The sequence below is a fragment of the Pollicipes pollicipes genome, unplaced genomic scaffold, assembly GCF_011947565.3.
Source record: "Pollicipes pollicipes isolate AB1234 unplaced genomic scaffold, Ppol_2.1 Scaffold_4002;HRSCAF=4701_pilon_pilon_pilon, whole genome shotgun sequence".
Lineage (NCBI taxonomy): Eukaryota > Metazoa > Arthropoda > Thecostraca > Pollicipedomorpha > Pollicipedidae > Pollicipes > Pollicipes pollicipes.
In genome coordinates this window covers 5,368,029-5,380,730 of record NW_023596420.1, presented here as the reverse complement: position 1 = coordinate 5,380,730, position 12,702 = coordinate 5,368,029, and the positions used below count along the sequence as shown (strand labels likewise).

General features: G+C 54.8%; 2 protein-coding genes across 2 annotated transcripts in view; one reads left to right on the top strand and one right to left on the bottom strand.

Annotated features, from left to right (window-relative positions):
- Nucleotides 1-309: 309 nt before the first annotated feature.
- LOC119093427 (putative ATP-dependent RNA helicase DHX35) lies at nt 310-1,781 on the top strand (the record flags this gene model as incomplete). Its single annotated transcript, XM_037216381.1, is given in 4 exon segments — nt 310-399; nt 641-689; nt 1,088-1,241; nt 1,655-1,781. Coding segments are annotated over 4 exon segments (381 nt in total).
- A 677-nt stretch (nt 1,782-2,458) lies between these two features.
- Nucleotides 2,459-12,702, bottom strand: part of LOC119093423 (uncharacterized) — a 30,182-nt gene continuing 19,938 nt past the window's right edge. Inside the window, exons 4-10 of the mRNA XM_037216377.1 lie at nt 11,209-11,343; nt 8,781-8,921; nt 5,998-6,157; nt 5,391-5,643; nt 4,960-5,119; nt 4,601-4,756; nt 2,459-3,535 (exon numbers count right to left, since the gene is read on the bottom strand). Coding sequence (XP_037072272.1) covers nt 3,402-3,535; nt 4,601-4,756; nt 4,960-5,119; nt 5,391-5,643; nt 5,998-6,157; nt 8,781-8,921; nt 11,209-11,343 — 1,139 coding nt within the window. The 3' untranslated portion in view covers nt 2,459-3,401. The remainder of the gene's footprint in view (nt 3,536-4,600; nt 4,757-4,959; nt 5,120-5,390; nt 5,644-5,997; nt 6,158-8,780; nt 8,922-11,208; nt 11,344-12,702) is intronic.

Sequence of the window (12,702 nt, the reverse complement as noted above, 5' to 3'; positions counted from 1 at the left end):
TTCGAGGTAGCTGGAGCCGTGGCTGGCGGCGATGGGAGTCCTGGCGCGCTGCCTAGTGGCGAGGAGAGCATTGCAAGACATTGGTTTTTGAGCTTTAACGAAAAATAGGAGTCATAAAGTTGTGATTTCAGTGTGGAGAAGCAAATGCCCTATCGGTAATCGTTACCAGTGTAGTATGCTTTACTGGCACGGGCTGTTACGGTTTCCTCGGAGTCGTGAGGCTGCACCCCCGGCTTCAAACGGTGTTGTGGCTGTCTGGCAGGTGGAGGAGGGGGACACTATCACATATCCTCAACATCTACCACTCAGTTTGTGAAGCGGAAGCGCTCCAAGCAGTGGTGTGATGAGATGTTTGTTCGCTACAAGGCCATGCAGCGTGTAGAGGAAATACGAGCGCAGGTGAGTCACGACAAACCTGTTAGAACGGAAGGTCGACCTGGAAGGCTTTCGAGGTGCGGGAATGCCTCTTAAAAGGGGTTAACGGAAAGCGCTGGGATTTTTGACATATTAGTGGTCGTTCGCATCGTTTCTCACGAAATTGGAAAAATATCACAACTTACATAAGATGCTGTCCATGCATGCTTGAAAAAGGAAGGCTGGGTGCTGGTAGTATGCAGTGCTCGGACGTCTCGCGTTGCAGGTGCTGAAGATGATGCGACACAGTGGCGTGGATCCCAAGTCCTGCGACGGTGAGTACCGAGGACGGAGACCGCCTCCTACCGTCGTCTTGCCATGCCCTGGCGTCAGCTGGCTAGGTGATGAATGACCAGCGGATGTCTGCCGTCGAGGCACTAACGCGTGAGGTGAATGCTTATTTCGAGGAGCTGTACTGTACGTGTCGAAGATGTTGCAAGGTCTAAACTGGACAAATGTTGATAGTGGTACGATGATTCCGATGGATGCTACCGTTCAGGATGTACCCACCTGCGAAGGGAAGCCCTGCGGGTTGCAGCGCACTGTGTGGCGTTCTCCCCGACGGTGCCGGCCGTCAGCTGTTGTAACGCTCGCTGCGGTGTCGTCTCGACTCTTGCGGCGCCGCTCGCCTCGCGCCGCCGCTCAGCCGTGACCGTGCGGGGCGCGCCGGCAGGGGACGTGGACGCCGTGTGCCGCTGCGTGGCGGCCGGCTTCTTCCCCAACTGCGCGTACCTGCACCACAGCGGCGCGTACCGCACCGTGCGCGGCGACAAGCCGCTGGCCGTACACCCGTCGTCGGTGCTGTACACGGTCAAGCAGCCGCAGTGGTCAGTCGGCGCCCGGCAGGCTGCCCGGGGCGGCCTGGGTCCGGCCGCGGTGGCGGAATTTGTGTGCGTGTGGACGTAGCCGTTGTGCCGACTGGAGTGCCGTGAAAAGACGTGTCGATTTAGTTGTGATGGAGATGGAGACTGAGAGGGGGAAGTAGCTAGTGCATTGGGCTGAAGATTAACGAATCAGGTTTTGCGATCGCGATGAATGGCGTGAATAGCGGGCATGCCCATGTCAGTAGCAATGATGCGTGCCCTTAAAGCATGGAATTGTTGTGGTTGTTTCTGACTCCTCCATGACCTACCGCGACCCCGAGGAGTCCACCCCTAACCTGCCCCGCCCCTTGACCTCCCCACCCTTGACCTACCCCCGACCCACTCCGCTCACCCCTGACCTGACGCCGCTACCGCAGGGTGTTGTTCTCGGAGGTGGTGCACACGAGCCAGCCGTTCATGAAGGACCTGACCGTCATCGACCCGGCCTGGCTTACGGAGCTGGCGCCGCACTTCTACGAGCTCGCCGCCGTCCGGGACTCGTGACCGCCGCCCGGGTGTCCGCGCGGCGCCGGCGCGGGCCGCGCTGAGGTCGGCGCAGGGCGAGCCGCGGCGCGGGACACCGCCCCGGTGGCCGCCGCCGTCTGGGAGAGAGCGCTTGTCCCGGCCGTGGGCGAGCTCCAGCCCGGCAGCCGTGACAGGAACTGCTTATTGGCGAGTGAGACGAGGGTCCGGACTGAGATCCGGAGAGCGTCCGCTCGCCTCGGTGCCTGACCCGGAGCAGACGTGGGGCCGTGCGGACAGTGCACGACCTGAGAACCCGCCTGGGCCCTGCCGGCCTCTGGCATGTCTCGTCTAACGTCATGGCGTGACGTCAAACGTGACGTCAGATAGGGCTCGTGCACCAGGGTTGTGTCCACGATGAGCTCTGCCGACTGATTTTGCCATGCTCACGAACACATGGACAATTTGAGCTGTCTAGTACCGCTTGACCGTCGTCCCATGCATCACGTAAACATCCCATTATCACGGTTGTGTGAGGTTTTTGTCATCCACGCGAGTGAAGAAGTGATGTGATTCGGGCGTGTCACCAGACATCACATACGCAGTGTCACATGCGATCCATCGAATACATGGGTGAATGTAACGCGTTGATCTCTTGGATATTGGGCAATGCAGGACCTGATTGTCGGCTTCGGTCTTCTTCTCTCGGTGACAGCGGCTCGAAGCGGTCGTGTATTGCTCATACGTCACCGTTTCAAAGTAGACGAGCACTTGCATGCTTCCATGTTGTTACCTTGATATACTGAGCGCTGGACGGGCATCCTTGCAACAAAGGTAAGCACCAAACGGACATGGAATGAGATGTTCGCTTATCAAAATGACATCGCTATCAGACGCATAGAAATTACAAACCAATTCGATTTTAAGCAATGAATGGCAAGCAGTCCAGACACCAGCGTTACCCATTCGACAAACCCATAGGCAGACGAGAAAGCAGCGTGCTATCACCGTACGATACAGGTAGTTATTTAGCGACAGATATGCTTTATATGATGCATAACGACAGGTCTTGGTTGCTCAAGACATTGGCTGCACTGAGTATATACGCATCACCCTCATACCAGGGCAGTGCGCACGTACGAATGTCCTGCACGTGGATCGTTGACACACGAGACGTCTCCTGGCTGCTGTTCATCGACTTCCTTCGCTGTGTCGTCCGGTGCTGGGACATCCACTTGCCCACTGTTTATTCCCCGTGATTATGGTGATGATTGGGGCATTCCGGCCAGCTTCGCGGTGAGGCCGTGTGACGTCCACACACGATCCCTGCCGCGCCCCACCGCTCTTGTGCTGCGTCGTCGCAGACGGTGTACGCGCTCACGTCCGCTCACGTGGTGTTTCCTACCACGCTTCTTCGCCGGGCGTCCGGGAGACGTGCATGTTCCCTGCATGTGCGCCCCCGCGCCCTGGGTGTCCAAGACTGCCGCCTGGGTATCTGGTGAGACGTCCGAGGCGCGCTCGTCTCCTCGGCGTCTCGGGTGCAGGCGTCCCCTGCAGGTGTCTGGTGTTGGTGGTGGTCTAGTGCGGACGCTCCCCGCCGAGCCTCGGGTGGCTGGAGGGCCGCGACTGCTGGCGTGCGTGGCCGCGCCTGCCCAGCCTCGCTCACAGGTACATGCCGTTGACGAGGTAGTCGGCGTCGTGGGCCAGGCCGGGCCGCTCGCCCTTCGCCGTCCGCCTCTGGAGGCACTGCGCCCGACAGACGGCGAGCACCACCAGCACCGCGCTCAGCAGAACACCTGGCGGACGGAACGCGCTCGGATCAGCACGCTGCCGACAAAACCGCGCAGAGGGGGCTCACTTTAGGACCAAACCGTCAATAATGTGCGAGAGAGAGGGAGAGAGAGAGAGAGAGAGAGAGAGAGAGAGAGAGAGAGAGAGAGAGAGAGAGAGAGAGAGAGAGAGAGAGAGAGAGAGAGAGAGAGAGAGAGAGAGAGAGAGAGAGAGAGAGAGAGAGGAGAGAGAGAGAGAGAAGGAGAGAGAGAGGAGAGAGAGAGAGAGAGAGAGAGAAGAGAGAGAGAGAGAGAGAGAGGAGAGAGAGAGAGAGAGAGAGAGAGAGAGAGAGAGAGAGAGAGAGAGAGAGAGAGAGAGGAGAGAGAGGAGAGAGAAGAGAGAGAGAGAGAGAGAGAGAGAGAGAGAGAGAGAGAGAGAGAGAGAGAGAGAGAAGAGAGAGAGAGAGAGAGAGAGAGAGAGAGAGAGAGGAGAGAGAGAGAGAGAGAGAGAGAGAGAGAGAGAGAGAGAGAGAGAGGAGAGAGAGAGAGAGAGAGAGAGAGAGAGAGGAGAGAGAGAGAGAGAGAGAGAGAGAGAGAGAGAGAGAGAGAGAGAGAGAGAGAGAGAGAGAGAGAGAGAGAGAGAGAGAGAGAGAGAGAGAGAGAGAGAGAGAGAGAGAGAGAGAGAGAGAGAGAGACGCGGTAAGTGAGACGCCCGCAGAACTCACGCACAGAGGACGTCTGTGCGTGAGTTCTGAGAACTGAGCTTCATCTTTTGCATTTCGTAAGAGAGTTGGGAGTGCGGTAAGTAATTCTTACATAGCAGTTCCACGAGTTCCGCTAGGGGTTTTAAACCCGGCGGCTCGTCAGCGGCGAGACACTACGGATTGTGTACTAGACGAGACGCGCGCCGCGTTGCACGAACTGACCGCTTCATGCACGATGTACACACGACACGAGCAACCCCGCATTGTGCATGATGCGGAACTAGACCAGATTCACCGGCGGCTTAAGCGCTGCCGGCCGTTCGATCTCAGGTAACTGAAATGAGGTCTAAGGTCACATAGGGCGCTGGCCCCAGTGGGGTCGCCTGACCTAGCGTGAGCACGATCGCCGCGCTCTGTGACTCGGTGGCCTGGAGCGCAGCCTGCGCGCGCAGCTCCGTCATGCTGAACTCCACCTCGTCCACCACAGGCCCTGACGCCTTCGTCACGGCCGGGGACACTGCCGTCGCTGCCGTGGTCGTCTCCGCTGTCGGCGGGAGAGCGGTGTAGGTCATGGGATTACTGGTGAGGCTGCGGCGTTCTTATGGCCGCCCGCTCTGTGAGACGCCACGCACATGGTTAGCATGCCAGTAATGCTCTTTTAATGGTTGCCAGAGAGGTGCTGAATTGTGTGGTGGTATGTCGCGCAAATCGTATGTTTGACTACTTCTTATATTTGATCATATTCACCTTGTTTTTCGCTGTCAGGTTTTGGGGTGGCGTGTGCCGTCTTGTTGTCGCCGCCGGCTGCTGCTGCGCTTTGCTCTGCGGGGGCCTTCTGTGGCGTGGGACGACGGTCCACGGACAGAGGTCTATCGGCAGCCGCCTCTTGGGGCTCTGGGGCGCCGCTCTGAGGAATAAAAAAATATATATGATATGATGTATCACCTAACTGCATGTTATGCTTCTCGTAACTGGGCGTGTATGATACTCGTGACGTGTCGCGTTAAATGTGCTACAGGAAGAGACTCCCGTCTAGGAAGATTTTGCAGCGGGGCGAAGATGGAGAGCAGCTTATATCATGTAAGATGGGACAAGTGCACTTGTCATGTACTCAAAAAAGGAAGAAGTTGGTCCTCTCCATTACATACCGGCCTCCTGGACCCTGAACCAACACTCACCGCATCTCCTCTGTCGCGCTGCTCGGACCAGGCCGCCGGCGGCGACGCCGTGAGACCGAGCTTCACTTGCGCGCCGCCAGGCGGCAGCTCCTGCGGCCTGCGGTCCCAACCGGCGGCCCGCTGCGGGGGCAGTAGGTCATAGCCCCGGTTGTACGGGTACGCGCCAGGCAGCCGCGCCGCCCAGCTCGGGTACATGTCGTCGTAGAAGACCGGTGGCTGGTACGCCGGTGGCGGCTTCTCGTACTGAGGGAAGCTGCGGACCCGGCAGAGGGCGCTCGTCACTGTAGAGGAATGCGCAGCTCTGCTTACAGTGTCAGACGAATGAGAAACTTACTTTGTTTGTTTATGCTTTGGTTTTTAATTTCCGACGTTGTGTTACATTAACTCGCGTCTGTGAACCCCAATCATGTCAAGCAAAACCTGTGGATTACTAAACGAAATTTTTGGCCAGAACGCCGACTCAAAACGCGGCATATCTGTCATGTTACAACATTGCAAACATTGCGCATCAACACTGGCGAAGCTATGCGCAAAGCACATCATTTCAGCTGAGCCATGCGTCGGTTCCCCACCGCAGCAGCGTCACCGCGCCACCCCATCGACCGACCTGGCCTGCTGAACGTTGTGGTGTGGGTGCGTGGAGGCGACGGCCGCCGGAAAGTGACTCAGTCCGGGCAGCAGGACCTGCTGCCGGTGGCTGAAGATGTCGCGCGCCGGCAGCGGCTCCGAGTAGCCGGGCTGGTACCGCGGCCGCTCCCACGACGACCCTGCAGCGGCGGCGGACTCAGCGCGCCGCTGGGCAGGAGGGAGCGATGGGCGAGATCTCGGGAGCTACAAGCCACAAATATGGAGTAAATGTTGCAGCAAATGGAGCACATTTTTGCCGTTTCCGATTCAGGGCTGGTGATACTTGTATCTGGTTCGTCGGCTTGCTTTTGGATTGCAACTCTAGTTCAGCTAGGGATCAGTTCGATTCGCAGTACTTACCCGCCCGACCCCATGCACTTGAGATGCTAGAAAGCATCCCTCCAGCTCGGCGAAGACCAAGTAAGGAGACATGTAACTCCATCGCTGGACACGTTTCAACGCAGGGACGTGAAGTCAAGAGAGATAGGTCGTCAATATAGGGATAATTGGCGCTAATCGATGAGCGTCTGGAGGCCACGTGTTCAAACCGAAGGATTTTGAAAATAATCGTTACCCTGACAGGCGCCGGGTAACCCCGTACAAGCTGTTCGCCATCTACCGCCGGATAATCCCGCACAAGCTGTTCGCCATCCTACCAGCCGGGTAACCCCGTACAAGCTGTTCGCCATCTACCGCTCGAAAAAGAAGCTGCAGAACAGCCGTTGTCACCTGGCACTGACTCATTGCTAGGTCATGACAGGGATCTCCGCGGGCAGCGTTGCAATTACCGCCATGCTGTTTTGAAGAGTCCGGCCGAGTCTACGTGTCAGGCCGGGCTCAGTCAGTGCCACTGAATTGGAAAGCTGTCCCAATGGTACTAAGACCTCGACCAACGGTCTGCCCTAGGAAGGTATGTCGAACAATGGACTGGCACTTTGTCAGGAGGGTGTTCGTGTTCAGTCTTCTGTCAGATAGCAATGAAAAACAGCTTTGGGGAAAGAAGACATGCACGTGGTATGTTGCCAAGAAAATAATTTGATGAATCAAATTAAACATGATGAATCAAATCCAAACATCCTGACCGTAGCTCAAAGCTGTCAACTCATGCCAAGTAAAACATTCGTTCGTGGCAGAATTTATTTTAATGCATTTTTTATCATTTAATGTATATTCTATCATAATGTATATTCTATCATGTATATTTTGTCATTAAATCTCATGCGTTTCCATCGCCGCCGAATCCCCCAGGGCACCTCGCTGTCACGGGTCCACGTCCGCCCATGTCCGCTCGGCAGATGGTGCCAGTGGTAAGAGGCTCCACTCGTTCACAGTCGGAGCGTGCGCAACACGCCCTCAGCATTAGCGGATGGCTGAGGGAGGCGTTAGTGCGGCACTAGTCTTGATCCGCGCCCCCGTACGTTTTCTGCCGCAGCCATCAGCTGGGGACGGTTGCGAACAACGAAGGCGGCTCGAGAAGGAGGCGGCGCCAGGCGGCGGCGGCAAATGCAAATAAAGTCATTGGTGGATTCTGTGGAACTGAGAGGATGACCATTACCTTAAAGCCACTAACCGCATCAGAACAGACCCGCCACCTATGAAGCGCATGTCCCAAAACCGAGTGACGTTGCGGCAGCCGCCAAGCTGAAAACGCGCTCCCAGTAGCGACATCAGTCACGTGACCCCGGGACCCCGATTCGGCTGAGTGCCCGGCAAATGCTGCCCAGGAAAGCTAAGCCAGACGCCCTTGGTGGGATTTGGAGCCAGCGGTAGCGTGCACCGAGCTAATGCGCTACCGATGTCAGCTGTTCGGCTGTACGGACAACCGGGCCTGGCAAACGCTCGGATTTCGCTTCACAAATCTCGCATCTCCGACTGGTGCTTTCGCGATTGCGATCAATCTGTACATCTCATGTGAATGACTTACATCTATCCGTCTAGTGGTTGGGTCAGAGCCATTAATGCTCGTAATGTCCTTGAAGCATCTTTGCTTAACGGAAGACCAACTTTTAAATTTTGGGTTCAAAGTTCTTTTGTAGAAATAATGACAATCAGTCTACCAAGACGGGTGAAACGACGTTGAAGGGTAAGATAACGATTATATTGACAGTAATTGTCATTTTAAGCTGTGCTAATCCCCGAGGGTTTGCCAGTGAACAACGCCTATTCAAAATAGAACACCCGTGATTATGGACTACTTGAACACCACAAGCCTGGAGTACCCTTCAGGACCAGAGATCCGTTGCAGGGGTGGAACCGGGGGGCCAATTGGAATGTGTAGGAATTCCAGAAAAACAGCGAAAAAGCAATGGCTCTCCTATTCAACCATGATTTCATGAAAAATTTAACCCCATCTGTAGTGCTTGCTCTACAGATGGTGCTACGGATAGATGTAAGTAGTACTATCGTATCAGATCTACCTTCAAGATCTGATACGATACTGGACCTGTACTTAGCCGGCAGGTTAACTTTCCTGGAGCCGCTCCTGGCAGCGAGTGGACGGCGACGGACCCAGTGAGACTGTTGATTAGAATTGGAAACTGAATGACCGCCCATATTCGTAATTCTTAAATAGAATCAGTTTGATACAAAACCCCCACAAAACAGCTTTTGCTGGTAAAATGAACTTCAAGCCTGTCGTTTGTTCGCTGAGGATATCGCTACTGTTGAAAAACATGCTTTCTTGTATTCCATAGCAAAATAGTTCCCGTCCATTGCCTTTGCAAATGCTCCACTAGCACAACGAACCTTTTGATGAAACCTCACCTGCATTCTCGTTGCCTTGAGCCGCTAGTTCTGATGCACCTTGGAGGGGTGGCGCTGCCTGTGGCTGTTCTGCGATATTCTTAGTTCCTGCGTTTGCTACTTGAGGTCGCTCAGTAATTTCAGATCCCTCCGTTTTTGAGGCTGCGACAAAGAAGAACGCATCGGTAAACGCTTATTCTTGGTTGGGATTCGCCGCACATATTTCCACACTTAAACCCAGCTCAGGAGTGGTACAATCGTTGAACAGTTGGGACCACAGCGACTACGATCATCGCAGGGTAATGAGCCCTTTGCCCCTGGTATGATATACCGTGCCCGGCGGCCAACGAAAGCGGGCTAAAGGAATGCACTCCAATTTTCTTAAATACAGTTAATCGTTTCTAGGTAGCTCACCACATGTAAGGTGGCTGCCTGCTGATAAATTTGACATGCTCTGGCGAGCAGTCATTCTGGTCTCAACTATCACGAGCGTTACGGAGGTGTATCACCGTCGGCCAAATATTAACATCAAGACTCGCGAGCCTGTCACTGCCTTCGTGGCCAGTGCTTCAAAGTTTCCATTCTGATTTCGACGGCTTTATTATAATTCTGGTACACTACCGATGTACCGCTTATCGATCAGGGTGAGTCAAACCACGCAATGTCATATTTTTCAACAGGTCATGCGATATTAACTTAAAGATGACGATTCCAAACAACGCGTCCTTCACGTGCGACGTTGGTGAGCCGGACGTAACCTGACAGGTCTGCGGCCATCACCTGGCCATGTCATCTTGTATCGCAACAGGACACATGACTGGGAGGCCGACGCCATTACAAAATTGTATCTGCGCTCTTCGGACATAAAACGTATTCTGACATAACGCAAACGCGTCGGACGTTGACAATATTTGACATTGTCTTGGCTTTTATCATTCCCCTGTGAACGTTCTATGATATGTTCCTGAAGTGGAACCTATCATAACATCTTTCAGTTACAGCATATCAAACATCCTTCGTTCCACACCAATTTAAAGTTTTATGGCTAAATGCGTAAAAAACGTACAAATTGAAGCAAGGCAAATCATTCATGCCATTTTCGGGTCAGTGCTTATGAAAGGCGACGCAGCTCACGTCGTCACGTATCCTTTTAAGGGGCATCGGTGACTGCGTCGGCCATAACAGCGCTCAGAGGCCGCGCCGAAACCGGGATTCGAACCAGGGCCCACGTGGAAGTCCAAGGCGTTAACCACTCGGCCACAAAACCTCCTCGTGTCCTTATCCAGTGATCTGACAAAAAAGTATGCAGCCCACTGGAAATACCTGACAATAGCTCATGCAGATGTTCAAAGCCGAGAAATTACCAGCAGTCAAAACAAGGTTTCCTAGCGATCGCTGGACTCCGGGGCTGATGCCTATTTGTGGAGGCAATTTGCTCAAAACACGGCTCCTGCCGAATAGTGCTGTAGTATTAAGGTTAGTACTGCCCGGCGATCACGAAATGAGTGTCTGGTATCTAATCACAAAGGCTCTTAACAGACAGACAAACACATACAATCGAGCGCTTTAGGACGATTATGTGTTGCTCGCGCCACTCAGCTGTGCTTACTGTTTCAGAGGACAGGCTTTGTGACGCCGGCAACTGAAATTACGATAGTAATTCGTAGCCAATTTTGAAGCAATATTGTCCCGGTCGACATCACGCCGAACCATGCTATGCGACGAATGAAATCCCATTATCACGCACAAATACACGCCTCGGCTGAGCCCATGCGAATTTCGATGTTACGTAACCACATGCACGCATAATGACGTAGTACATTTCAACTGACCTTAATAGGTGGCTTTCAGCGAGCGGCGGCCAACGTATAATCCCTCGGTGGAGCGATCAAGGCGACGCCTCAAAGAGGCAGCGGGGTAATGACCCACCCCTCCTCCGCCCATTACCAGCATCAGAATGGTACCCACTAAATTAACTCCCTGTTCCCAAATCCGGAGAAAATGAGAGAGGTTGGTGGATTATTGCTAATTGTTCACGCCTCTTGCTTTCCCAACCCGAATGTTTTGCCCATGAGCCTAAGAACGGTAGTGATTGCACTGGGCATAGCAAATATAGTTCGTTGTTTTTCGGGATGATGCCTTTTTTCGTCCATGCGCAGATTTCTCATTCTTCCGGGTCAACGATTTTCCATTGTTACACGGTAACACTTAATGTCCCAAACATCAACTGTCTTAAGATAACTATGCGTTGGCGCAGACCTGATAGCAGGAGGAGAAGCGACTCGTCCCCCACCCCCTCACCTGCCGGGCAGTCGAGTTCCGATCCCTCGTCGCTGGCGTCCAGACACTGCGGGATGCCGCCGCAGTCCCCTCACCTGCCGGGCAGTCGAGCTCCGATCCCTCATCGCTGGCGTCCAGACACCGCGGGATGCCGTGGCAGTCCCCTCACCTGCCGGGCAGTCGAGTTCCGATCCCTCGTCGCTGGCGTCCAGACACTGCGGGATGCCGTCGCAGGCGTTGTAGATGCCGATGCACTCGCCGCTGTGGCACTCAAACTGGAACCGGCTGCACTTCGCTCGGGATACTGCAACACAGATCGCCCGTGGGCGTCAGTGGTAATCAAACTGGGCGTGGGCTGCGCTGTGCCCCGACGCAGCATATCAGGCAGCCGGCGGCTGTCGCTGTCGCTCGTACTACGTCCGAGTCCGCTGCAACTGATGCGTCACCAGGTCACGTTTCCAGAAAATAATTCTGCTAAAAGCCATGGGTCGACAAGCGACACTCATTGTTGAGCTAGCTGCTGTCTTTCCATCTAGTCATGCCTACGTATCTAGTAGCTAGTATCTACGTATCTAGTAGCATACCGCAATGGGCAGCTCGCCAACTTACAACCTGTGCCTAAATCACACGATGAGCCAGCACATGACGCAATTAAATGAAATACCTCCATTGGTGAACGCCCCTCTTGTATACTAACTCACTACCATGCCAACGCGTGCCATATTGGCCACACGACACGTCCTCACTCCAACCGTGGAATAGAGCCCTGGTAGCATGGAGTAATAAACAGTCAGCCTGGCCGGTTGGGGCTCGTTATCCCCTTGATTGGGGCTCGTTATCCCCTGGCTTATGATGGCCGCGAATGAAAACGTTGTTTATTCGTTGCTGGTGCCTCCTAAATATAGCTGTGGACACTATTACGGGTACCCGCATTCTCAAGGCTTCGGGATCAACTTGTTTCCCACCATAGTGCTCCGTGCAAACGTGGAGCTTCATACACGATTTGTCATTTGACCCAAGACCAGGCATATCAAAATGCAAATATTGTGCCGTCTTACTTCTTCAGTGACGTTTTAATCGCTTTCAGCCCGGCATGGAGGGCAGGAAAGCGGGGGCCAAACACCCCCAAAGAAGCACAAAGCTCCGCCCACGGCTCTGCGTAACGCGCGTCACCCACCGCCCGCCCCCAGCCCGCCCATCTGTCGAAACGCGCTGCCATCAGCGCGCCTGATAACGGCGTTGGCGCCGACGCGCCGTGCCGTCCGTCGCCGCCGCCATTGTCGGCCTGTCACGGCCCATCGCCGTCACAATCGGCGGCCGTCCCCCCGTCGCGTGACGCGACCAGTCACTCACCCGGCGGCGGCGTCACGGCGGCGCGTGAGGCGTGAGCGGCGCCGTCACGCGGCGGCCGCGCGCGACACGCTGGCCGGCGCGCCAAGGTCGCCGGGTCAGGCCGGAGGCAGCCGGGTCACGCGCGGCTGGACGGGGGGTAGTACCGAGGAAGTCTCGAAGGGCGGGGGGCGACGTAAGTTCCATAACGCGGCTGTAAATACTACGAAGCTTTAACAATGCCTTGCGCGCATGTCTGGTCACTTGATGAATATCAAGCCTGCGCTGCTGGTCGTTAAATGGCTCTGCAACATATGCAGGCCGAGAAGTTCAA